A 27,779-nucleotide genomic window follows, 5' to 3' on the forward strand; every position below is an offset into this window, starting at 1 on the left:
GATATTTTTAGTACCGTTTCAGCAGATGGGATTAAAAAAAAACAGACAAGAATTTTTTTGCAAAAATAGACTCTATCTCTACCAGTACTTGTCAGCAGCAAATCTGGAATGAAAAGGAAGGACCCTGTGCTCGAGGCTTCATCTAGAACTTAGCACCATGGCCTGCAGGGTCCTGTGTGCATCCGTTGGTTCTTAGCCTCCCCAGGAATGTGATGGAAATAGACTAGCCATTCAGAAAAGGGTAATCAAGCAGGTAAATAGCACACACTTTTCTCACAACATAGAGAATGGAACGAGACACACAGGCAGCCTTTGTGTAACCATGCAGAGAATGGCTGTGAAGGGAAGGGGACAGGCACAGAGTCACCATGAGGGCCACGGTAAGGCTGTCAAATTGTTAGGTTCTGGGTTGGAGGGAAAGGACTGCAGAAAGTGAACGAGTAAATAAAGCGATCAGAAAATTTACCCTTCTAAACCATCTTCAGATCCCCAACTCAGAGACACCAAGTACATCCATAATGTCGTTCAAGCATATCACCATCTAGTTTCAGAATGTTTTCATAGCTCCAAATACCAGCTCCATGTTAGAATGTTGGATAGGTTCTTATCTATCTGGGATTTGGGGAAGGCAAGAGAAAAGTACCAGGCGTGGACAGACTGGGAAGTAACCATGCAAGCAGGGTCAGGAAGGAGCATCAGGCACCCAGGTCCTGAAGCACTGTGATGAGCAGAGAGGTCCCATGGGGGACCTTCCCCTCCTGTCAGCAGGGCTTGCTTTCCCTCTTCCTCTCAGGATCATCTACCAGGAATTGATCTTTGTTTCTTTGTTTGTGTTTTAGACAGAGTCTCATTATATATCCCCGACTGGTCTGGAACTCTCTCACCAGGCTGGCCTTGAACCATAGACATTTATCTGCCTCTGCCTCCTGGTGCTGGGATTAAAGGTTTGTGCCAACATGCCTGACATATCTTCCAGTAATAGGTTTGGGAAAAGCAGATATTGGATTTGTATTCTTCCCTAAGGGAACAGCACGTCTACTTGGTGGTGTATTTCCAAACATTACCTCAACTCCGCTGAGCAGCGTACTCTTGCCCTATCCTAGCCCCTATGCCCCAGGTCTGATTCTCCTTCAATACGCTCCTGCTGCTGCTCTCCCATGCAGGTCTCAGCCAGGAGTTGATGTGGTACACCGCCCTTTGTCCTTGTTCCCAGCTCGCATTCTTCCTGGCACCTTTGCTATAAGACTTTGGGGCAGAGATACCCTGAGGACATTTCATCACGGGGTTATATGGCTCGGATGTCGTTTGAGTGTCCTCCAAGGTATCGGTTGAAATTTAATCTCTGGTGTGAGTATGAGCACACTTTATTTAATCATGTTTAAAAGAGAGGTGACCTTTAGGGTAGAGACATCACGATTAATCCCAGTGACTTTAGAAGAACAGGAAGAAGGATAAGATACACACACACACACACACACACACACACACACACACACACACACCTCCCTATCTCCTGTCATATGATGCTGGATGACTTATTAAGATTCTAATAGTCAAAAGGCCTTCAAATGATACGTGGTCTCTATTTATTTATTTATTTATTTATTTATTTAGTTATTTATTAAAAATTTCCACCTCCTCCCTGCCTCCCTTTTCCTTCCCCCTCCCTACCTCCTCCTCCCCACCTCCCCCTCTCTCTCTAGTCCTAAGAGCAGTCAGGGTTCCCTGCCCTGTGGGAAGTCCAAGGTCCTCCCCGCTCCATCCAGGTCTATAAAGGTGAGCATCCAAACAAACCAGGCTCCCACAAAGTCAGTCCATGCAGCAGAATAAAAACCCAGTGCCATTGTCCTTGGCTTCTCAGTCAGCCTTCATTGCCAGACACGTTCAGAATGTCCATTTTGATCACATGCTCCAACACTCCCAGTCCAGCTAGCCTTGGTGAGCTCCCATTAGATCAGTCCCACTGTCTCAGTGGGTGGTCGCACCCCTCGTGATCCTGACTTCCTTCATGTTCTCCCTCCTTCTGCTCCTCATTTGGGCCTTGGGAGCTAAGGCCCAGTGCTCCAATGTGGGTCTCTGTCTCTATCTCCATCCGTCGCCAGATGAAGGTTCTATGGTGATATGCAAAATGTTCATCAGTGTGGCTATGGGACAAGGCTGGTTCAGGCACCCTCTCCTCTGCTGCTTAAGGAACAATCTGGGGACCTCTGCTTGGACCTGGGAACCCCTCTAGAGACAAGTCCCTAGCAAACCCTAAAATGGCTCCCTTAATTAAGATATTTACTTCCCTGTTCCCATATCCACCCTTCCTCCATCCTACCCATCCCATTCCCCCAAGCTTTCCCCAATCCTCCCCTTCTCCACTCTCTCTACCCATCTCCCCTTACATTCATCCCCCACCCCCACCCCCATGCACCCAAGTTTTGTCTGAAAATCTTGTCTACTTCCAATATCCAGGAGAATAACTATATGATTTTCTTTAGGTTCACCTTCTCATTTAGCTTCTCTAGGATCACAAATTACAGGCTCAAAGTCCTTAAATTATGGCTAGAATCCACTTATGAGTGAGTACATACCATATTCCTCTTTCTGGGTCTGGGATACCTCACTCAGTAAAGCGTTTTTTACTTCCATCCATTTGCATGAAAAATTCAAGATGTCATTGTTTTTTACTGCTGAGTAAAACTCTAATGTGTATATGTTCCACACCTTTAACCATTCTTCTATTGAGGGGCACCTAGGTTGTTTCCAAGTTCTGGCTATTACAAATAGTGCAGCTATGAACATAGTTGAACAAATGCTTTTGTAGTATGATAGGGCATCTCTTGGGTATATTCTCAAGAGTGGAATTGCTGGGTCCTGAGGTAGGTTGACTCCCAGTTTCCTGAGAAACTGCCACACTGATTTCCACAGTGACTGCACAAGTTTGCATTCCCACCAACAATGAATGAGTGTTCCCCTCATTCCACATCCTCTCCAGCATAGGCTATCATTGGTGTTTTTGAGTTTAGCTATTCTGACAGGTGTAAGATGGTATCTCAAAGTTGTTTTGATTTGAATTTCCCTGATCACTAAGGAGGTTGAGCATGACCTTAAGTGTCTTCTGGCCATTCGAACTTCTTCTGTTGAGAATTCTCTGTTCAGTTCAGTACCTCATTTTTTAATTGGGTTAATTAGAGTTTTAGTGTCTAGTTTCTTGAGTTCTTTGTATATTTTGGAGATCAGACCTTTGTCTGATGAGGGGTTGATGAAGATCTTCTCCCAATCAGTAGGTTGCCTTTTTGTCTTACTGACAGTGTCCTTTGCTTTACAGAAGCTTCTCAGTTTCAGGAGAAACTTCTTCATTGTTGCTCTTATTGTCTGTGCTACTAATCCAAATGGATTAAAGACCTCAACATTAATCTGACCACATTGAACCTGATAGAAGAGAAAGTGGGAAGTAGTCTACAAGACATGGGCACAGGAGACCACTTCCTAGGTAGAACCCTAGTAGCACAGATGATAAGATACGTGGCCTCTTGACTCAATACCTCCAGAATCTGAGCCAAAACAAACCTTCTAGAAATGAAGTAAGCCTGCCCTAGGCCTTTGTTATGCAAAATACCCTGACATGGTGGGGGGGGTTTTATTTAAGACTGTATTCTAATTTTCGTGATAACCAAGATCAACAGGTCACACAGTTCCTTGCCAATACACTCTCCTATGCATTTTGATTGATCACACTGAATGGGAAGTAGCAGCCAGACCAATGCTGAACAATCAAAGTACCATGTGAGCCATTTATGCTAAAACAAACAACAGACAGACAAAAACCAGCTTTCTTAGAAGCCAATGAAATAAAAGAAAAAAAAAAGATTCTTTTGTGACCCTTTCCTGCACAACTGCTCTCTCCCAGGCATCCACGGTCACCAGCCTCAGCTGGGACCCATGTTTCTGCATCACTCAGCACTCAGCAGAGAAGCTTCTTCTTGCCATTAGATGGGAATTAGCTCAAGGACCCACAACTGGAGACCGTGCAGTGAGACTTTGGAGCACTCAGTAATAGGATGTTTATGTTAAACTCCTCCCGTCCAGGCTCAGAAATCTTCCTGAAAGAGGAGGCAGAAATAGTATGAGTGACAGAGGTGGTGAGGAGCCCCGAAGAGACAGCACCCTCCACACGCCGCAGCAGGTCAGATGCATGTGGGACTTCACATGTGACTTCTCAGACTGGGTCAGCACACAGGAGACCTGTGTAAATTCAAGCCGGACAAAATCTCAGCTCTGAGAAGAGGCAGTGGGCACAAAGTCCCACCCCTAGCCTAGAAGCTCTTTGTGATTGGTTTCTGTTGTGAAAGGGAAGAATCAGTTTTGTCTAATGGAATGTCACTGGGTATATTAACCACACTCCCGGGAAGGCCCCGTGCTCAGTGGTTGACCAACACAAAATAGGTTCCATGCTTTTTGGTGTGTGCTTTATTGATTTTTTTTTTTGTTATAGTTTAAGGGAGGTTGTTTTGTTGGTTTGTTTCCTTATTTTTGGTTTGTTTTGGCTTTGAGTTGTCTTAGTGTTCTGTTGTGTGAAGAGACACCATGACACCATGACCAAGGCAGACATTTAATGAACTTGAAGTGCAGACACATCATTCCCTGTTCTCGTGGTTCATGGCTAGCCTACAAGCCAATGCATTCAGTCTAACTTTAGAAGTCCTCGACGCCGTGAATGAGCAGACCCCAGGAGTCTAAGATTCAGGCAATCCCTTAACTTTGAGTCTTGTGCAGTGGCTGCCTTAGGGCTTCCGTGGCCTTCCGTGATGAAACACCATGACGGAAAGCAGCGTTTATTTCATCTTACATTTTCATATCAAAGTCAGGGCAGGGATTCGGGGCAGCAGCCTGGAGGCAGGACTGACACGGAAGCTAGGCATGAATGCTACTTGGTAGGCTCGTCCCTTCCCTTCACAGCTTGCTCAACCTGCTTTCTTAGAAACCCCAGGACCATTTGCCTAGGGATGGCACCGCCCTCCATTGTAGGGCCCTTCCATGTCAATCACTAAGAAAAGGACCCACAGAGCTGCCTGCAGGCTAATCTTACTGAGGCATTTTTCTCCACTAGTTCTCTCTTCTCAGAGAAGTTTAGCTTCTGTTAAGGTGAAACAAACAAACAAGCAGCCAGGAGAAACGGCCCAGAGTAAACATTACCATCCCAAAGGGAGGGGAAACAAGGGAGGGATCCAGTTTACTTTCTCCCTTTTAGTGAGTCCAGAACCTCAGCTCATGGAATGGTACTGCCCAAATGGTGGCCCTTCTCAGTTCAATTAAGAGAACCCCCTCTTAATTGAACCCCCTAATTTAGAACCCCCTCACAGATATTCCCAGGAGATCACCTGAGTGGTTCTGGAGTCTGTCAAGTTGATAGCCACCAGGCTCTCCTTGGATAAGAAAAATCATGGTTTTCGTGGATTACCCTGGGATGCAGAGAGGCAGGTGGAAGGTGGGCAGGAGAAGGCCTTGGAGACAGCTGAGACCTGTGGAACCCCACCATTCTAACAAAGAAACAGTTTTAATAAAATGTTTATTGATCTGAAGTTGTATCAGGAACAAAGAAAAAAAGCCAAAAGCCAAAAAATGAAACTATGAACAGAAATCAAACTGTCTCAGCATCACTCCCACTTCCTTTGTTAAAGAATCACTTCCTGTCCCTCCTTCCCTGGCTCCTGGCAATCGACACTGCCTCCGTCTCTGTGAGCTTGACTGTTCTCAGTATTCCACAGGAGTGGGGTCAGACAGCATCGGTGGTCCTCCTTGTCATGGTCCTGCTTCCAGGAAGTCTCCACCTGTGTGTCTGGCCAGCTGCAGTGGGAGAACACTCCAGAACTGTGTGTGCTGAGCTGTGCACAGCTTTTCTTCTTCTTGTTTGCTGAATAATGCAGTCTATCAACTATTTCCATAGTGTTTCTAGTGTACAAGTATAAGAAGTAACCTAGAGATGAATGAAAGTACATAGAAAGACGCTTATAGGTGCTATGTAATGCTATGCCATTTTCTGTGAGATATTTCAGCTTCCTTATGGTATCTTCAGAGAAGGGATCCAGGAACCAATACCTCCCAGATACAGAGGACAGCTGCCTGCTTTCTTTGGTGAGTGATTTATTTTACTTAACATAGACTGTTCAAGGTTCATTCATATTGCAACATGTATCAGGATTTCCTAGCACTTAACGACAGAACAATATTTCATTATAGGTTTGTACATTTATCAGTGATGGACACTGGATTGATTTAATCTTTTGGCGAATAATGTTGCTAATGAACGCTGATGTGCAAAATTCCAATTATCCGTTGATTGGGGAACATATAACTAGCAGTAGAATTGCTGGGTCGTATGATAATTCTATGCCTTAATTTTTTGAGGAGGCTGATACTGTTTTTATAATAGTTCTACCATTTTTACCAAGATCTGTGTACAGGAGCATCAGTTTCTTCACACTGCAAATGTTTCTCTCTCCCCAGCCCTGCCTCCCTCTCTCTTCCCTCACTTCCTTTCTTATCATCCTAATAGGTTTTAAGTAACGTATCTTAGAGTCTTAATTTGCTGTTCCCTCTATCTTTTTCCTGTGCTTATCGGTCATTTGTACATCTTCTTCAGAGAAAGTCTATTCAGTTATTTGGCAACTTTTTTTTTTTTTAAAAAAAAACTAAAGTTGTTTGGTTTTGGGTGTGAGTTCAAGAGTTCTCTTTATATATTTTGAATATATGATAACCTACATATCATATATATTTATATATATAATTTACAAATTATTTTGTTTTATTAAATTACTTCTTGTTGTTGTTATTATCATTCTTTAATGCATAGGAGCTTTAAGTTACATTTTATTTCTTTATTTTGTCTGTGCATGCATGTGTCCTTGTGTACATGCATGAGAGTGTTTGTGTGTGTGTGTGTGTGTGTGTGTGTGTGTGTTTACATGTAAGCCATAGTGCTCCTGTGGCGGTCCAAGAATAACTCTCAATAGTCAGTTGTCTCCTTCTACCATGTAGGTGAAAGGGGGTGCACTCGGTTGTTAGACTTGACAGCTTGCCTTTACCCACTGAGCCATCTCGCCAGGCCCCACAGTTTACATTTTTATGTATTTAAACATTTCAAATTTTCTTTCTTGTTACTCTTTGGGGGCTTTTGTATTTTTTTTCTTGAATCCTCTTTAGCCCATCTTCTCAGGCACAATGAACGCTTTATTGTCTGTATTTGTAACCTCTTCAATGGGGTCCCTATGATAACCTTTTTGGTAAGGGTTCACTTCATACACTTAGCAATTGGGAACAAATGTTATTGCCTGGTAAATAGTAGAAGGTTGACTGGATGAATTGATGTGCAAAGAGGGAGCCCATCAACACATAGGCAGGTCTTTGAACATTCTGGATTATTCGTAGGTCTGAGACTCTCAAAGAAACAAGTATATGGAGTTCTGAGCATCCTCTATTGGACCCAAGGAAGTTAGTAGGAATGTCCTCATGTTGCAGAATATTACTTTAACTATGGAAAGGTGTGTTACATGTGTTTTTGCTACATTTGTTTAATTATGTAGAGATGTGTTGCTGTTTTACCTTGCCTGCCTAAGGCACCTGATTGGTCTAATAAAAAGCTCAACAGCCAATAGCTAGGCAGTAGAGGAATAGGCAGGGCTGGTGAGCAAAGAGAATAAGTAGGAGAACGAATCTAGGTTCAAGAATGAGAAGAGGAGGGAATGAGGGAGAAAGAGAGAGAGACACCCGGGGCCAGCCAGCCAGGCAGCCTCCAGGCAGCCAGACATGGACTAAGCAGGGAGCTAGCACATCCAGAAGGAAAGAAAGGTAAAAATCCCTGAGACAAAATGTAGATGAGACAAACAGGTTAAACTAAGTTAGAAGAGCTAGTGGGACAAATATAGGATAAGGTTACACATTTATAGCTAATTAGGAGTCTCTGAGTCTTGATCTGGGAGATGGTTGGTGGCCCAAAAGAAAGCCTGCTACGTCATCGCTGGTATACTAAGTTTTGGTTTTGTTGCTATTGCTGTAACAAACCATCTGAGGCTCCTTGGCTTATAAAGATTGGTTTGATTTAGCTCATGGGTCTGACACTGGCACCTGCTTGGCTTCTGCCTGGTGAGGGCCATTTGCTGCTTCACACATGGTGGATAACCAGAAGAATCACACATGGGAAGGATCCCTTGGTGAGTGAAAGAGAGAACAAGAAAGAGCAGAGGGTGCTGAGCCTGGTTGGCAATTACTCCCATGGTAACTAGCCTAGTCTCATGAGAGCAAGAGCTCACTCCTGTGAAAAAGGTATTAATCCCTTCTAATGACCGAATCACCTCTTACAGGCCTCACTGGCTTTCAGCTAAACGTTCACACTGATTTTCCAAAGGACAAGCGGTCTGTTAGCCAGAGTCTGAGACAGGCTTAGTCTGACACAGATGAGAAGGGGCATCACAGGTCCCCCATCACCACTTTAGCTGCTTCTGAGGAGAGAAGACCAAATGGGTCTTGCCTACCATGGTTTAGAAATGTTCACTTCAGTGAATCTGTCTTGCATTCCTGGGTGCAATGAGTTCCTGCCAGACAGCTTCCGAATAATGACATGGAGACTTCTTATTAATTATGAAAGCTCTAATTATGAAAGCTTGGCCTATAGCTTAGGCTTATTCCTATCTAGCTCTTATAGCTTAAATTAACCCATTTATATTAATTTGCATTCTATCGCCTGGTGTTACCCCCTTTTCCATTTTGCACCTCCTTTTTATTCCCTCTGTGTGTCCTCCCTTCTCCTCTTTTCTTCCCTGAGTTCTTTCTATCTGGAAGTCCTGCCTATACCTTCTGCCCAGCTGTTGGCCATTCAGCCTTTTATTATACCAGTCACAGCAATACATTTTTATAGTGTACAAATATCTCACAACATTTGGGTATAACTAAATGGAAGCAACAGATATAATTCTAAAATTAAATAGCTGACTATTTACAATCATTTATTCAATATTCAGTAAGAATAACTGTATAACTGGGTGGTGGCATATGCTTTAATCCCAGCACTTGGGAGGCAGGTGGATCTCTATGCGTTCGAGGCCAGCCTGGTCTACAAAGTGAGTTCCAGGACAGCCAGAACAGTATCTAAAAATTGCCTTATTACATATAGAAGCCAACACACACATATATATATATGTAATAATATACACACACACATACATACATACATATATATATATATATATATATCTCAAACACCATGCTAAACCTTTACAAGTAATATTGTTCTTAATTTGCTAAAAACATTCTAAGGCAGTACTGCTATTCTAATGATAGAGATTAGAAAACTGTGTCTGAAGGAAACTAAATACTTTGTCGCAGGTGAGAGAGGAAGGATTCGTACTCAGTTGACTTCTTCCCTCCGTGTGCTTTATATTCTGCACTCCCTGTTGCAGGTGGCACAAAGCTAGGAGGTTTTCATTGTTTCGATGTAGTGATGCAGACCCAGAAGCCTGAGGCACTAAGTAAGGATAACCAGCCGCAGGCCCTTAGGGAATTTTTTCTGTAGAAGTAGTCTTAGGCTTGACAAATAAGTGTTGGCAAACTGTGCCGGACACACAGTTTTTGGGTGTCCTTGTGGGACAATGTGTTCTTGTGGGACATGGGAATGCATCACTTTTCTTTCTGGAACCTTCCTCTCATGAGAGTCCTTCATGAAGTTACAAACATTCTGACTCTAGTTTATTGTGCTCGTGGCAGATGCTAGCCTAATCCTGGACCATTCATAGACCTTTCCTGGGAGGTTTCAAATCCAAACTTGGAAAAACCATCTATCTGTATCTATACTGGAGAATGACAGGCTGTTGGCACTTGGTTTCCTGACAGGTGGGGACTGATCTTGAGTAAGAACAAGATCAGTACTGAGATCATAGCCCCAAAGGCAGAGTCTTAGTAGCCCACCCTTTCTCTGGCTTGGTTGTTTAGTACCTTCTTGAATAGATAAGTAAGACCCTTTGTATTCTAATAAGTTCTCCACTTGCTTTGGTGACTCTGGTCACACTTCTACCAGCCTTCATAAGGTCACCAAGATTGATGGACAGGAATGTGTCAGTCCAGCAGAGCAAATGGCCTATGCAAATGTTAGGGCAAAAAAGCAGGACAGTTGAATGGAAGGTGTCTCAGAAAGTTTGGTACCTATTAGATTGTAAGCATCAAGACAGGAAGTAACAGAAGAGGAGGGAGTCTAAATATATATATGGATAAATGTGATTTGGGGGGCCTGGGTCTGTCAAGAACTTTGGAATTGTTTTTCTCTACATTCTGTTCATTCTGCAGGATTCTAAACAGAATTAAAAACTGATGTATGATTAGTTGTAACTGAGAGGTCCTATCCATACATGCACGTACACACACACACACACACACACACACACACACACACACACACACACACACACATTTGCCCCAAGCTGTCTTCTGAGTGTTGGGATTTCAAGCATGCACCAACACACTTGGTTGAGAGGTTCCTGATTTGGGACTCAGAGGCAGTTTTAATCTCCAGGCTCGAAAGTACCATGCCAAATATGTGGGTGTGCAGATTTGTTTCCTGACTTAGTTTTGCAGTGATAAAGTCCTTGGTTTTCATCGAATCTGAACTGCTAAGAACTACCTATGTGCAGGCATTTCCAGACATCACTGGCTTCCATGCAAATCTCATTTTTTTTTCTGTTTTCCTCAGAACTCTTGCAAAACCTGCTTCACAGAGAAACTCTCTTTGGCTGTTGGGTTGTACACTGTGTTAATAAGTATTTTCTCTTTGGGATCAAGAAAAGATGTGATCTGTTTTTTTATAAAGAGTTTAACCGGCAATATTAACTATGGCTTCCATTCTGTTCTTGGCTTGTGCAGTCACATCAGTCCTGTAGCTCCTCGGGGTGGGGAGTGGGGATGAGAGGATGTTCTCACAAACTAATCCAAGCATCCTTGTCCTCCCTCCTGTAGGCAGGGTGACTGACTACAAGTCCCGGGATGCGCAGCGCTCACACCCAGAGTAAGGCGGGCTCTGCAGTGACATCACCGTGCCGAGGCGGGGCAGAGGGGGCGGGCCTGGAGGTGCCGGAGCACCCTGGTGCTGATGCAGGATGGCTGAGCGCGCCGGAGCCCGGGAGGTCTGAGCCGGGCGGGGATCTCTCCCTGCGCATCGCCTAGTCCTCCCGCGGCCAGGTGGGCCAGGGCGTAGGATCGGGCTGGAGGTCAGCAGCGGGGGAGGGGGGGCCCAGCTGATAGGCTGCTCTCCTTCCCTGAGCAGCCCGGCTGTCCAGCGCAGACTAGCGATGACCTGCTGAGAAGCTGCGGGAGGCTGCGGGAGGCGGCCTAGCTGCGGGCAACGGTTGGTTCGCGGCCTCATCGGTGGCGCTGCCCAGCCCGGCCCCCCACCCATCCCCGCGTCCCCTCCTGCAACGTCCCGAGATGGCGGATCCAGCCGAATGCAGCATCAAAGTGATGTGCCGGTTCCGGCCCCTCAACGAAGCGGAGATCCTCCGCGGGGACAAATTCATCCCCAAATTCAAAGGCGACGAGACAGTGGTGATCGGGGTAAGTGGCCTTGGTATCTCGCCCCTCCTCCGGGTTTGCACTGCAGAAATCTTCCGAACGCCCCCTCGGACATCCCCGCAGGGCTGGGCTCGCGGCTGAACCAGGCAAGAGCACTTGGCCGGTGACTCCCTCCCGGCGGTGGTGGCGCGGGGCGGCGGGGGCGTGCGAGGTCCGCCATTGTTCGCGGGTGGGGGCTCGGGTGGGCCTATTGTTCCCACGCTCGCCGCCGCGTGGGCAGTGTTTCGGGTTGCCAGCAAGTCTGGATGCCCGGGCCTTGGTCAAAAGTATAAGCTCTACAACCCACAGATGCATCCAGGCTTCTGTTTGTCTTAAGACCCCAACCAAAAAGGTAGGGAGGAAAGGTGCAAGAAAGACAAAATGCTCGCCTGGGCCTCGCATAGGCGGTTTCACCTTGCTCCCCGTGTGGAAGGTGAGGGGTGTTCTTGGTATCCCTGGGAGGTCTCTCACGTCTCCCGCTTTCTATTACCCCAAATTGTCCTAGATTTGTGCTTTCTCTGCTGGATGCTCCCTGTCCCCCGCCCCCCCCCAGATCCTCTCTCCCGAGTGTCCGCAGGTAGTCTGATATCCTTGCTCTGGGTGGAGGGAGGACTGTCCAATCTGCTGAGAGAGGGAGCCCCTAAATAGCCACTCTGTGACAATAGCAGAAGTTACTTCACCGTATCCAGGATCTCCCCTTTGATCACCCTTCCCTACCTTTCCCCACATTGTGCCTCTCCCCAACTTAGCTCCCCCTCTGCAGTCAGACTGCTGGAAGGGGGAGGGGATACTAATGGCTTATAATTCTTAAGGGAATATACCAAATGAAATAAACTAGCCTTGTCCCCACCCCCCTTCTTAGTCTGCTCTCCCTCGAGTGTGTGGCCCACGGTGCCCTCTTTGTATTCCAGCCGCGTGGGAAGGAACTGAGTTAATGCGAGCCTCTAGGTCCCCACTGACACGTTCCTGGCAGCCCGCTCCAGGCTGCTGATGCAGCCTTCCTGACTCCAGCATTGATTAAGTGATGTCATCTCCATCACTGAGCATGCTCGGACTACCCCCTCCCCCTCCCCCATTCCCCCAGTGACTGTTGTATTTAGGTCAAGTGATTGACAGGTGACAGTTTTCTGAGAGTGTAAGCTAGAGAACACTTGGCCTTTTCCAAGTGTGAGGCCCGCGCTTCTCGCCTAGGCTGTCCCCAGCATCTTTGACAAGATTGCCTGCTGCAGTCTCTGCAAAGGGGCCTTGGACGAGCAGGTGCTAATTGTACTGGTAGGCAGGTATTTTCCTCTGTAGGGGATTAGAGGCCAAGCCCTGGCCTGGGGTCTGCATCTTATATCTTGCTTAAGAAGGCGCCTTTTTTCCCCTTTTTCCTGCAGAATGTGACCCCTTCCCTCCCCGTTTTCACAGTTAAAGGAAAACGCAGAGCTCTGAATGCTGTGTGGATGGGCAGTCACTCATTCTGGTATCTGACCTGAGGGTAGGAAAGGGATATTTTTCTTTATGTAGTGTTAACTTGCAGAAAAGGATGTGTGCTACAGTTATTGAAGAGGCAATTTTATACTTAATGGCATCTATGGGCTGGTGATGTATTCATGGCAGCCTGGAGCTAGGGTTACAGCTTCTAGCATGAGATCCCATCGTAGCTGGATCCGTTGTTGCCTGAGTGAGGCGTGGTTCAAGCCGAGTGGCAGTTGCTAGGCACTTAGTCCCTCCCTCTTGGCTTGTAACATTTTTTAAAGTAACAATTGTTCAGCTGCTGAAAATGATCTGGTGACCTTGTGTTGGTTTTTTCCCTTCTTCTCATGCTTTAAAAGGCCTGAAGTTCTTCCCATATCCCTGTTGCTTTAACTCTTAATGCTCTGCTCCTCCTCCTCCCCCCACCTTCCTCCTCTCCTACAAGGACCAGTGAAGAAGAGTAATAAATCCTCTTAGTTGTGCAAGTTTTAGTACTGTTACTGTGAGTCTATGCTGATTCCCCGCCTAAATGCGCACATTAATACTAAGCTAAAACAAGCAGACACAGAAGAATTTTAAGAGAAAGTTGTGAATGTGAATATATGTACTGCACTTCAATTTTAAGCTTGTTGTTGCTCATCCTACTATATTTCTTTAATATAATGAATTTTTAAAGATAATTTACTGAGATAAAGCAGCATGTAGAAAAGGTTGTCAATTAGCGTGATGATTATTTTGAAATATGGTTTTCCAATAACCACCTTTCCGACTAAGAAACAGGCACTTTCAGGATCTTAGAGGTTTTTCTAGTGTCACCTTCAGTCCCCAACACCTCAGGGTAACCAATAGTCTGATTTCAATATCACATTAATTTTTGCTTATTTTTTCTCAATGTAAAACCTTATAGTAGGTTTTCTATTTCTGGCAACTGACCTTACAATGTTACGCCTGTCAAGTTGATCTTGCTTGTAGTAGTATTCCACCAGATTAATAGATGGTACAGCATGAGACTCTTAATCCCAGAGTTGTGGGTTTGAGCCCCACATTGGGTGCCAAGTATAGCACAAATAATAAAAACCCAGAGACAGACATTGGAGTTCAAACTGAAGATCAGAAAATCAAAGCAGCCAAGCCAACAGAGAGATCTTACCTCTACCAATGCTCAGACAAACAAAGGGGCGATCCGGCAATGCTCTCCACCAACCTCAGACTCCACACTCCACTGAGTTCCCATCTTTTCCTCTTTATATTCCTCTCTCCGCCCAGCCATACTCCCGTCTCCACCTCCCTATTGCTGGGATTAAAGGTTTGGGATCCCAAGTGCTGGGACCACCTTTGTGTGAGCTCTGTTTCTCTTTTAGACACATTCAATCTTGTGGAACCCAGAGTGGCCTTGAACTCACAGAGATCTGCCTCTGTCTGCTAAGTTTTAGGATTAAAGGTGTGTGCTATCACTCCCTGGCCTGTATGGCTGACTAGTAGGGCTGCTTTGCCCTTTGATCTTCAGGCAAGCTTTATTTATTAAAACTCAAATAATATACCACTATATAATATGCCTAAATTTATTTATTCCCTAGGTTTTTTTTTTTTTTTAAGAGGGTTCAGCTTTGTAGCCCAGGCTGGCTTTGACTTCATGACCCCCCTGCATTAGCCCCCACAGCAGTGTGATTGCAGGTGTGTGTCACCAAGCCCCGTAGCTGTTGGGAGATAGTTGGTCTGCTTCCATTGGTGACTAGCCTGGGTGATACTGCTATAAGTACGACTTTGTGCATCTTTTGGCTCAAGAACATATAGAACAGACCACTCTCAGATGGTTAAGTGTTGAGATTTGTGTTTGCTTGGCCTTAAGACCCTGCCCATTCCTAATTATTAATGTAGATGTAAACACGATCGGGCAGCGTGTATGATTCTTAAATACCACGTAGAAAGTCTCATGACTCAGTTATACATAGAAACAGCCTCAGCGGGTAGGGTAAATGGTGAGGATGTCCAGAGACCCTAGAACTTAGAACCACCCAGAAATTTTTACCCTCAGCAGACATAAAGGAGGATGTTCGTTAGCTGTTAGTCCGAGGTCAGAAACCTGAAAGTTCTTTTGCCCCTTTAAAGTCCTGTTCAGTTCTTACGCTGTTGTACGTCAACAGAGAAGGATTTCCAGGGGCAATTTCTGGTTTTCCTTTAAGGACATGCATAGCCTTGGAAGAGTCGTCTCAACACCCCTGCTTTGTGCTTGAAGTTTCTATGCCAAACCTTCCTCACCATTCTTCCACCCTGAGTTTTCCAACCACAAACAGCCTCTCTGTCCTCTGACCTGATGGTCCTATATTCATTACCTTCTGCTGCTGTGAGAGATAGAATACGATCATCGAAGTCTTCTGGAAGAGTTTATTTGGGCCAATGGCTTCAGAGGGAAAGTCTTCAGTGATAGGGGAGATGTGACAGCTGGCAGCCGGAGCAAGAAGCTTAGTTAGAACATCCTCACGCACCAACATAGGCAAAGGGCCAACTGGGAGCGTGGCTCTAACTGACTCTCAAAGCCAGTCAGTCTCCAGTGACTACTTTGTCCAGCAAGGCTATGCCTCCTAAAAGTTCCATAACCTCTCCAAACATCACCCCTAGCCAGAGACCTAGTATTCAGATACGTGAGCCTATAGAGGACATTTTCATTTAAACCATCACAAATATGCTTGTATATATTTTACATATGATCTCACATGCTTCCCCTTAGAGTTTTGCTAACTTGATTGCATACCTAGTACCAGTGTCAGCTGCTGTACAGATAAGATCCATGCAGGTTTTGCTCCTTTGTACTTTCTAGGGCCTTACCCATAGATGGTATCGCAATATCGGCTGTTAGCTTAGAAATCTTTGGTGTCGTTTTTCTCATGTATGTGTGTAAGAGAGAGTGTGTGAATGTGTGTGGACTTGTGTGTGGGAGCCAGAAGTTGACATTGAGGTTTCTCTCTCAGTTTCTTTCCATCTTTTTTTTTTTTTTTTTTTTTTTTGAGACAAGGTCTCTCACTGAACCTGGAGTTTGCCAGTTGGGCAAGACAGGCTGGCCACTGAGAGCCAGGGATGCCCTTGCCTTTGAGGCCCCGGCCCTGGAATTTTAAGCGTGTGCCCTTACGCCTGGCTTCCTCCTTGGACATTAGGGGCTTACCTTGAGTCTTCATACTTGCGTAGCCGGCACTTTCCCGACTAGACAATCACGCCAGTCTCTACTTTGATATAGCAACTTAGCTTACTGACTTGTCTTTACGGACAGCAGGATGTGGGAAATAGTTAAAACAAACAATAATTCCAAGCGCCATTCCTCTGAGTGGGCTTTATAAGAGAACATTAATTATACTAAAAGGACTATAAAAACTAGAGAAAAGAAATGCTGTGTTCAGCTTGTTGAGAACTGGGAGAGCCACTGGCACTGGTGGTGGGCCGGAGTGGGAGGGGAGGGCTTGTGATTAGAAAGGGGCTTTTTTCTTGTACCACATTATCTCATCAGAGAAAATTACTGGATTTATAGGGTTTCTCAGAGGACACCTTCATTAGCTGCTAAAATCCTGGTGAGTCATCCATTACTGGGGGCTCTGCCTCTTGGTTGTGAAGCATCTGTGCTTTTGGGAAACCTCTGGCTTGGCCAGTTCCGAATGGTTTTTTGATATGGCCTTTCCTACCTCAGTTTCTTCTTGTTGGGTATTGCCGTTTGCAGCCCTGAGAACATAAGTCTTTCCCCTGAGACTGTGTAAGCTCCGAGGGTCACACAGTCAGCCACAAACCCGGAACTGACCACTGGTGAGGAAAATAACCTCGGGACTTGGGAGCCTGGCGATAGTTTTCCACAGTGCATGGAGAGGAAAGGAAGGCACCTGACAGACTACAGATCCAGGTGTGAAGAAACGGGCTGTACTTGAGAGTTTGCCATCTGGTCCACTCTATTTACCGATCTTTCAAAGAATTAAAAGAAAAAAAATCTACCCAGTACTAGAGCTTTCTGAAGAGCATAGTTCTAGTGGTTTGGAAAACAGTGTTTGATGACTATTACATTAAGTTTTTATTGCTTAAGTAAGAAGCTGTCACAAATTTAGCGGCTTAGCACAACTGATCATTTTTGTCAGTTTGAACAAGTCAAAAACCCAATACGTTGGCTGTTTTCTCTGCTTTGGGTCTCTAAGGGTCTGAACCCAGGTGTTGGTGGGGTTGTGCTCTTTCTGGAGAGTCTAGGGGGAAGTTATATCTCTGCTCACTCAAGTTAGCAGCAGAAGTCAGTGGCTTGTAGGCCCACTTCCTGATCATCTCAGATATTCTTATCCTATTGTTTGATGATTAGCAAGCAAGCTTAATTCTGTGTACAAAGTCCCATTTATCATATAACATTACTATATAATCAGACTAGTGAGTGTGGGCATCTTTAAGGAACATTAATCTGCCTAATATGCAATGCTGTACTAGAACATAAAACATTTTCATCTCTCAGCAAAATAACATAACAGCACACACCTGCACATACACAGGCACACACATCCACCAAAAACTGACAGTAATTCTTTATTCACCTTTCCAGCTGCCACTCCTTGGTTGTCCTCCCTGTAATTTTGCTTTTCCCATGCTGTCATAAAATGTTATATACCTTTTTGAGTCTGGGTTTTTTTCACATAGCAACTCTTTGAGATTTACTTATATTGGGTATATTCATAGGTAAATAGGTTTGTTGCTATCTTGCATAATACTTTTCCATTGTATGGATGGATGTACCACAGTGCTTGTTCATTAATCTTCTGAAGGGCATTTGGATTGTTTCCAGTTGGTGTGATTGTGAAGAAACTTTGCTGTATGCTATTGCATATGGATTTTATGTGAGCATACATTTTTGTTTCTCTTGGTTGAGTGCCCAGAAGTGGGATTGCTGTATCATTTGGTAACTATATGTTTAACTCTATAAGAAACTGCCAAAGTCTTTTTCAAAGTGGTTGGACCATTTTTACGTTCCTATCTAAAAGCAGCAGCATTTTAAGCCAAAGTTTTAAATAGCTTAGTCAGTCACTTTGTTTAAGTGCGTGCTAAACTCTCAGTGTCTCCGCCCTTCATCCTGTGCTCTGAATTCAGCGATGTTTCTCGCTCTTGCAAGTAGATGAGTAATTTCCTATAACAATGCCATCAAATATTGAGGTGCATGAACTCAAGGGAGTAGCCATAAGCTGGCACGTACTCCATGCGCCATTGCCAGGGAGGTATACAGTTGGTGCTTCATAAATGAAGAGGTATCTAGAGGCAGCTGGACAGTCAGGCAAAACTGAGTATGGATTCCCTAGCTAGTGGTGACACTTTTCCCAAGTGGCTTAACTCTTCTGGGCTTCGGTTTTCTCATAGTAAAAGTGGGGAGAAGTATGTAACAGGGTCCTTAGGCTAAAATGAACTGGTCAACATCTACCTTATACATCCCTCCTTTTTAGAGTTAGATTTGATCATGCAGATTCTTGCTGTCCTCTGGTTGGCCTCTGAGCACCTCTCTTGCATTTCTTCAGCATCTGTTCACCTCCTTCCCTGGTTCAGGTAGCCACTTGTCATCTGACCTGGGCCAAAGCTCACGTTCCATGTAGCCGTGGGTTCCATTTGCTGTCTCCTTACCTGAGGCAATCATGGTCAAGACTACCTGTGTGAGCATCTTCTCCCCAGGGCACTGGAGTCGCCTGGGGCAGAAGTTGTTTGTTTGTTTCTTTGTTTTAATGATTTCTGTGTTTTACTGTAGATAGTAGAGTCACTTTGCAAATGTATTCTGACTGAAGGTTGTTCTTTTTCCCTGCTTGGCAGCGGGTCTGCATAAATGCTGGTTTCTGTATCTCTTTAAATAACTTGGGAATCACTGGAGATATTCCTTTCCCTCTGTCTGCGCTCGTGTGGCCCAACTCTTCACGTTAATATTAATGTTTCCACTCTCAGCTCCCCCACTCCGTTTAAAGTCTGCTTGTGTTTCCCCTGGTTCTTGCCTAGTATTTTTCACCTGTGTCTCCTTGTTGGAAAAAAAAAAGTCAAAAACAAAGACCTGCTCCCAAATGATTTCTCTTGAGGAAGAAGGAAAAAAAAAAGCTCCCTTGACAAATCCTATTTCATCTGATTCTTTCCTTGCTTTAAACAAAAAAAACATAAATAAAAAATCTTATTTTTGTGGTCAAGAAAGCTTCCCACTTTCCCTCTTATTGCATAGCAACCAATTTCTTTTGGTAGAAATCGTTGCACACATTTGTGATCCTCTGTAAATATGGAGAGACCAGGAGGGAACAGTTGAGATCCGTTCTAGTGGCTTCCAACCCCAAACATGTGAGGTCAGCCTGGGAGGGACACCCACACCCGCTGCCCTGTACTGAGTCCCGGCTTCCCCATCTGGAAGACAAGGATGACAGCAGTTCCCCTCTTGTGTGAGATGTGAAACCCCAAGTTCACAGACTCACCTGCAGGTATACAATGGGTATTGAGAGATCCTTCCTTACGCGGGCCAACTGGTGGCTGCTTCTCTGAACTCCCATGGGACTGACTTTGTTTGCCTGTCCCTGACATTTCCCCCAAGCAGCCCCAAGCCAGGGAGTGCAGCCGCAAGGTAAAGCCATGGAGTGTGGAGCTTTTTCAGCTGCCTTGGGACCATGAAGCTACCAGCCTTGCTTGATTAAAAACGATAATGAGAACATGGGCACTGTTGGCAGAACGGGGTCTGGAATCCTGAGAAGCCCTCGTCCTGTGTGCATGTTCCTGCCTCCCGAGGGCGCTGTCTCTGTAGGGTCCCCTTTGTTGTTTCAAGGTGAACGTTTCTCTCTCCCCAGGGGGAGAGAGTACCTGCCAAGCAAAAGTACCTGCCAAGCCAATTCAAACACACTGGGAGGGGTGGGTGAAATTCATGAGGCGATGGGTGCTTGTCAGTGAGGAATTAGTAGTAGTGTTTTAGCTACGGTGTGTTTCGTTTGTATTTAAGGGTTCTGACCTTCTAGAGACACATACTGAAGTTTGGGGGTCAAATGACATGAAATGTGAGGGATATTTTTTTTTCCCCCATAAAGGAATTTACTGAGTATGGGAAAGATTAGGAGATGATTGGGAAAAAGGTTGGCTATTTGGGAATGACAGTTAAGACGGGTCAGGGGCACGCAGAAGTGTGTCTTTCTATTCTTTCCACTCTGGTGTACATCTGAATTTTTACTATTTTATTAAAACAATAAGCAGTAATCAAGGAAAAAGAAACTAAGGACATCTTTCAAGGGCCTTACTGAGAGGGCTACTTGGTCCCTCCTCAGCACCCCTCTTCCCTGGGCTATCACAGGCCATTCAATATCAACAGCAGAAGGCAGGGTACATCCATCCTATTTCTCTTTAAGACTGCAATCTTGGTCTCTATCTCTGTCTGCCTCAGGAGAAAGATTTAGCTTTTGATCCCCTGGAAGAAATAACATCCTCTGGGATATTGAAAATGACAGGAGACCGCCTACAAAACCCTACGGTTTACCCTGAGAGTCTGCAGGCATCGCCACGCTCTGGATCCAGGGGTTAACAGTGCATGACGAAGACACATTCTCAGTAAGAATTTAGTTTAGCACAGCCCAGACGGCCCGATGAGACAAACTGGCAGCAGTTCCACAGGGCAAGCGGAGAAGCGGGGCTACAAAACACAAGACAATTCCCATCTTTAAATCGCTTCCTCTCCAGACTGCCGGTGCGCTAGAATCGTGGCTAACCATCACCCTGCAATCTCAATTCTAGAAACACCCTTTACCGAAATAATTGGGCAAATTTGCAAAGAAATCTGGGGGACTGAGGTCTGTTGATAATGGCTGAAAAGCAGAGAAAACCCCAAATGCTCCTCAGAATGAAGCCGTTAAATAATTGATTAGAAAACAGTGAAGTTGTAAGCACTCATCAAAATGCAAAAGTCTAAAGTATGCCACTTAGTCAGCTGGGTTCTAGAACACGCCCTACAACAGAATCTGTTTTAAAACAAACAGGAAGGAGTGGTACATACCAGGAAACATTAACTGGTATTCTGGGGTCAGTAACAATGAACTATTTTTGCTGTCTCGGTGATTTTCATGATCTGGCTTTTTTCAATGCACATGTATTTTAAAAGCACGCCTAAAAACTATTAAAAGTTTTTGTTTTTTCCTTTCTGACACAGAATCTCAGTATGTACCCCAGGCTGGAGATGCTTCTGCCTCAGCTTCTTCTGTTCTGGGATTACAAGGGGACACCACCTAGGTCAGAGAAAAGTCATCTCGCTTACAGTGAGAACAAAATCATGAAGGCATCTAAAGCAGGAAAGACGTGTTTCCAGAGCCAGAGAAGTCAGGGTGGTGCCCCCGAGCAAGTAAAAGCCGGCTCCCACAGGAAGAAGGCCTGTCTTTCCTCAGACACCTTGTACTAAACAATACTCTGTTCCAGACATCATTCCAGGCCTTGAAATAGAATGAGTGGTATATTTTCCTTGCCCCCACAGGGCTTTCATTCTAATGGGATGAAAGTATCCATTGTGCCTGACTGGGAGAACACAGGGAAAGGGCTGACCCTACCTCCTCGGCAGGAATAGAAAAGGGGTCTTCAGAGTCGATTTGGTTGTGCAGATTCTTGCTGTCCTCTCGTTGGCCTCTGAGCACCTCTCTTGCATTTCTTCGGCATCTGTTCACCTCCTTCCCTGGCTCAGGTAGCCATTTGTCCTCTTACCTGTGGCCAAAGCTCACGTTCCATGTAGCTATGGGTTCCATTCTCTGTCTCCTTACCTGAGGCAATCATGGTCAAGACTACGTGTGTGCATCTTCTCCCCACGGCACTGGAGTTTCCCCGGGCAGAAGTTGCTCAAGGAGCAAAGAAAAGCTATGGGGGCAGCCTCTGGGGCATGAAGGTGTGAGGAACTGGGAGTGGTGGTGGTGGGGCATGTGCTAGGTATAACACAACATAGTTGGACCATGGAGTAAGGGGTAGGGGTAGGGTAGTGAGCAGACTCCTGGTACAGAGAGCCCCGAATGTCTCCCAGAGGCATCGGGACCCATTCTATAGACACCAGGAACCACTGAAAGCCCTTGTTTGATCAGTGATTTGGAGGAACTGTTTTAGGTGTATTTGGGAGGTTTTCATCTTATCTTTTCATCCTTGGTGCGAATTGGATATTGGGAAATGCATCTTCAGGGGACGAAGGGAGTGTGTGAGAACAAAACTTGGTGTAGCATGTAAGGAAAACAGTTCAGTAGCTTGTGCTTTCTTATTAAAAGAGGAGAGAAACTGAGGAAAACAGAAAGGGAAGACACATCTGCGGAGCTGCAGGCCTATAATGTTACTTTAGATGCGTGTTCTGTGAAGATCTTGGTCACACAGCTCTGGACTGACAAGCCTTAGGGACTTCCTTTCCCAGACTCCCTCACAGGGCTTTGCTCCAGTCTCCCGCTTACCCTTTGCCTCCCAAGGAGCCCAGAGCCCTCTGCTTGATTCTTTGGGGGAACCTTATAGATTTCCACCTGGGAACTGGGGTAAATAACGGCTTCCTCTGACGTCAGAAACCCTGGAGAGTCGTGGGGGAAGGGACCTTATTTCTCTCCCAGCTGCCACCTACCCCAAAGGGAGGGACACGCTTGTCTGATTGGCCGGTGTCTTGGTTGCTATGGGGTAGGTTTCTGAATCATGACTTGCTGTGTTTGATTTCTGTGGTAAACTGAGGTAAACTGACTTTGGCTGGGCCTCACCAGGCCTGGCCACCAGGGCTGTTGTTCTCTCTTCATCGCCAGTGGCCGAGCAGCTCACAATCTCCACATCTCAAGTTCGTGTAGGCTCGGGCAGCAGGGGCATAGTGTGGTGGGGTGGGGAGAGTGGAGGGTATGATCCTCCTCAATCGCCCTTGAGCTTAGTGTTGGAACAGTGGGTGCTGGTGCCCTGCCTGTGCTGTGCTTGAATACTGTGTGTGTCAGGGGATTCCTGTGTGGGACAAGCCCCATGGAAGGGCAGAGAAAGGAACGGCTGGGTTTTAGAGGAGCTTGTGGTATTCTTGGATCCCTGGTGCTGATGTCATTGTGATCCCGTTAAATAAGTTCATGTTTATAATATATGTGAGAGAAACATTAGCTTTAGAAGACAATTATATAGCTCTTTGGAAAGTGCTCAACGAAACAGCACAATCAGCTATTAATCTGTTTAAACTAGTAGGAAGCAACATCCGGGGTACTCTATGCCAGACAAGCAGCATTTGCATGTACGTGCGTTTACTAACTTTTCATGGCAAGCGTGGCTGTGGACAAAGGCTTGATTTGAGATTTTCTTTATACTTTTTCTGATCTAGATTTGTCCACATTTGCAAAGGAGAAAATAGGTACCTGTTTGTTGCTTCCTAGCTGTGGTGGGGTAGAGGCACATGGGTTCCGACGCTCCCTAGCTGGCTAGTCTGTCTGAATCCTGTGATTCCAGACTCAGGTAAAGGACTGTTGCAGAAAGTAAGCCAGAGAGCCTGAAAGGAGGTGCCTAGAGATGCCCTCTGGCTGTTACACGTGAAGGCAAGTTCATGCAACTGCCCCCCCTCCTTGAAAAACTACCTAAAACAAGTTGAAAGTGGTACCAAGTAGATTATGGAAAATTTGTCATTAAATATATTATCACTGCAAAAATGTTTTCTTTTTAGAAAGGTGTTTTGTGCATTTTTTTTTTTTTTGGGGAATTCCCCTCTGAGTTGCCCAGTCTGGTGGTCATTGGTCACACTTGTCTATTAAGCAACTGGAAAGATAATCCATCCATGTTAGGGGGGTTAGTAATTGCAAAATATGCACGAGACATTGGAGATTTAGTATCAAAAAACACAATAAAACAGCACCTGCCCAGACCGAAACAATAAACCAAAAAACTGCAGTAAAAGACATCATTAACACAGATACGATCCGTTATACAGTGCAGGGATATTTTGGATGGAGTATGCTTGGGCCTGTTTTTGCTTTCCGAAGATATGACTACTCTGCAATTTAAAATTGCACTTGGGGCAGCATTAGCTCTCTTGAGCAACTTCCCTAGTCTTTCGGTTCAGTGTTCGGACTTCCCGTGGAGTTAGTTCCACTCCAGTGTGTTGAGGGCCTACTGAGTGCTCAGCTCAGTTTAAGCATCCTGAGCCCTGCCATCAACCAGAAGAAAAAATGAACCTTACAAATAACTGTCCACGGAGAAGCAGAAGCAAAGCCTTGTTGAGATAGAGAAAACACACCTGGTTCTGTTGGGGACAGCAGGCTGAAGGACCCTTGGTCCCTTATCCCGTGGGACACTTTGCCAGTGCAAACTTGTCTCCAGTTACTCACTCTGCAGTTCTTTGTAACTATTTTCTACATTTCAATTTGTAATACTACTGAGGAGAGGTGTGAGCAGGGTGTGTGCTGGCCTGGCTCTTTCCTTCCCCATGCAAATGCTGGAACATTGAGGGTTTCCTTTGAGGAAGCTTGGGAACAGCAGCCCAACCGTGCCCTTATTAAGGAGAAGATTTTTGGGGACTGGTGGCTAGTGAATGAAACTGAGAGCACCCGAAGTGAATGGATCCCACAGAATCTGGGAAAGGCATACTCCCTTGCTTCCTGGCTCTGTGGTCGACCTTGCAGCCGGCCTTGCAGCCAACCTTGCAGCCAGTCTTTGACAGGGACTCAGGGCCTGGGGTCTGCAGCTCCAGAGCTTGGGGTACCTAGTGTCTCCTCCTAGGGAGATTTGTTTTCTATTTCCAGGTAAGAAACACCTCAGTGACTGCAAATCTGCTGCTTACCTTCTGTCACTGTCCTGTCCCTGGTGTGGGAATGATGAAATCTTTTGTCCTGGAAATGCATTTCCCATTAGCATGGTGACTTCTAATGAGATCACTCTGCCTAGTGGGATAAAACAGCCATTAGGATGTGGGGACTGCAGAGCTGGAGCTACAATGAGAAGGCAAGGAAGCCACCTTTGTCACTCGGGGTGTGGGGGCATTCCTTGTGCATCTGTGGAAGAGATTGAAGAAGGCCATACAGAAACTCGCAGGACCTTGATTCAGTGCTGAAAATCTGTCCCTGCCCCCAGGTCCTTCTTATCTGAATCGATGCAGGATTGATTGATCTTTTTTGTAAATGGCGGAAGGCAGGCATTCCCACAAAAGAAGCTACCAAAATCACCACGAATCTGCCATTATTTAATATTCCTATCCTCTCTTCTCCTATTTGTTGGCAATTAGTAAAAACAACGTATACTTGTCATGAGTGTACATGTATTCCTGCCCCTTTTCTTCTTGCTTACCTAATATGCTATCTGAAGATTTTCCATGTGGTATAATATCTCCATAATGCTACTTTTGAGTGATCACTTAATATCCATTGTGCCGGCATAGCAATTTGCTAACCCATCTTTCCATTTTTGACTGAGAACCCCATCTTGCGCTTACTTTAGATCGTAAGTCATTGAGCGTCTCTATGCATGGAGCTATTTTCATTAGTTCAGTTATTTCTAGACAATTTGTTAATTAGACACAGATTTCCTTGGTCCAATGCTGTGAATCTTAAATCCGATCCTATCAAATATCAGCCTGTTGTTGTCCACAAAGACTCTGCTAATTCCTGCAGCCTTCAGGAATGTGTGACTGGCCCATCTGGCAGCAAATCCATTTTCAAAGTAAAGGAACTGAGTCATTTGAAAGGATGATTACATATTGTAAATATAGCAGTGGTCTAATGAAAATCTATAGGAATTTTCTCCCTGGTCTTTGCTCAGATGTAGGTGAACTTTAAATGAATGGTATCACTATCCAGTAAACTATCTTAAAGAAAATTAGAATATTACTGCCTGTGAGCATTCCCAGGGTCAGGCTGGTGTGTGTGTGTGTGTGTGTGTGTGTGTGTGTGTGTGTGTCCGTGTGTCCGGCTAACCTGGGAATACAAAAGAAGGACAGATTGGGGACCATCACCTCTGTATCCCCAACATCCAGTGGATGCCAGAAGAACGGAGTGGAGGTGGTCATTTATATTTGGAATGATCTCAAGGCTCTCCTCACAAACCCTCAGATACGATTATTTCTCTTACTGCCCTGGATGAGCATCGGCTATACGGCAGCATCCACGCGAGCGTGCTCTCTAGATGGCCTAGTGTTCGCTGGGCTGGCTGCAGTGGGAATCCACCCTTTAGGGAAGTGGCGTCACACTACACAGAAGAAATAACTCCACATTTTGAAGGTTATGTGCCGTCCAGGAGCACAGCACTCTAGTTCTGGAGAGATAATGCACTAGGTTCATCTTCTAGTTGCTGCCACTGGCTACCCCGATCCACAGAGGCAGCCAGAACCAACTGAGTTGAGAGCTAAATAAATAGAAAGGAAGGCGTGTGAAGAGGAAGGCCAGGCCAGCGTAGGAGATGGAGGAGCCTGTGGGTCCTCCCCATGTCTTGATTTTTCTTCTCTCTTCTCTCTCTCCCACTCCCCCCTTTCTTTCTTCTTTCCTTCCTCCGTCTCTCTCTCTCTCTCTTTCTTTTTTCTTCTTTTCTTTACACAGACTATTACTGGCTCTCTGTTGCATGGGTTTAGTCACTTAAGCCCAGAGATCCCCCTCAGTGTCTGTAACTGTCTCATTGAGCACTAGTCACTTAAGGTGACTAGTTAACTGGTTTATGACTATTTCATAATGGTTTCATTAACTGGTTTATGAAACATTACGCATAGCTTTGGTTAAATCATTACTTTAAAATTTGGTAAATGAAGACACATGCATGACATACAAACCAAGTGGTGCTGGAGGAGATAAAGAGAAAAGAAGGGTGTGGTGAGCCTTTTACAGGAGCAGACAGCTGACCACTCCTGTCTAAAGGACAGTGGGCCACTAGGTGGCCACGCTTGGGAGGCCAGCATGGAGGAAGCGGCAATACACTCAGGCAACCAGCTCTTCAAAGTGGCCGGAGGAAGTGAAATTGTTTCCGTCACCTTGTTTCGCTGCTGTGGCTTGGGCCGGAGTTAGACATATTCTCCCAGGAGACGTTTCCTTAGTGCTGCCTCCCTTGGACCCTATTAGGTTCCCAGAATGGAGGATGCAATTAATACTTGCTTTTCACAGCTTTATGGCTAATGGCATAATATAAAACATCCATTTCTCTTCGGTCCCAAGTGACCTTCAACTAGTAGAGGTCCTTGACTTGGTGACAAAAGAATCAACAGACGGCGTTTAATGCCAGCAGCTGAGGGATGAGCTTGCTCTCTTCACGGGATACCGTATACAGAGCACCGCATTTCAAGGAATCACGCACAACGGAGCATGCGTGACATAGCCACACGCCACATAATGTTTAGCTCATGGTACAAACGTCCCCGGGAGGTTCCTGTGTTGTGCCCGAGACTCATCCAGTTTGGCATATGGCATCTGCTGTGGCTCCTCTATGTACAGCAGTAGTTTTGGACTGTGTTTGGTGGCCTTTTCTAGTACTGGGGCCTTGTTCATTCGGGGTAACTGTTTTCTCACTGAACTACTTTCCCCACATTCTGAGGGAAAGCAAAATTTCTTTCTTTTCTTCTTGAGGTGTGGGCACACACACGCTTCCTTGTTACTTGACGCACCCGCAAAGACAGATATTTCTTAAGGAGTATATTCTATTTTTTCTGCTGTGTCTAGATTGTTCGAGAAAATTAAGTAATTAAGAATTACTTCCCAGCTTGGCACTTTGTGGGGATGGTAGGTAACAGGTGGGACTTATTGGAAGGTCACAGGTCATTGGTGTGTGCCCCCTAAAAGTCTGTGCCTCCTTACCTCTTCCTT

General features: G+C 45.4%; 1 protein-coding gene across 1 annotated transcript in view; it reads left to right on the forward strand.

Annotated features, from left to right (window-relative positions):
* Positions 1–11,104: 11,104 nt before the first annotated feature.
* Kif5c (kinesin family member 5C) overlaps positions 11,105–27,779 on the forward strand; it is a 154,419-nt gene continuing 137,744 nt past the window's right edge. The window contains exon 1 of the mRNA XM_085681153.2: positions 11,105–11,580. Coding sequence (XP_085537279.1) covers positions 11,455–11,580 — 126 coding nt within the window. The 5' untranslated portion in view covers positions 11,105–11,454. The remainder of the gene's footprint in view (positions 11,581–27,779) is intronic.

This window comes from Myodes glareolus, chromosome 21 (assembly GCF_982192425.1).
Source record: "Myodes glareolus chromosome 21, mMyoGla1.1, whole genome shotgun sequence".
NCBI lineage: Eukaryota > Metazoa > Chordata > Mammalia > Rodentia > Cricetidae > Myodes > Myodes glareolus.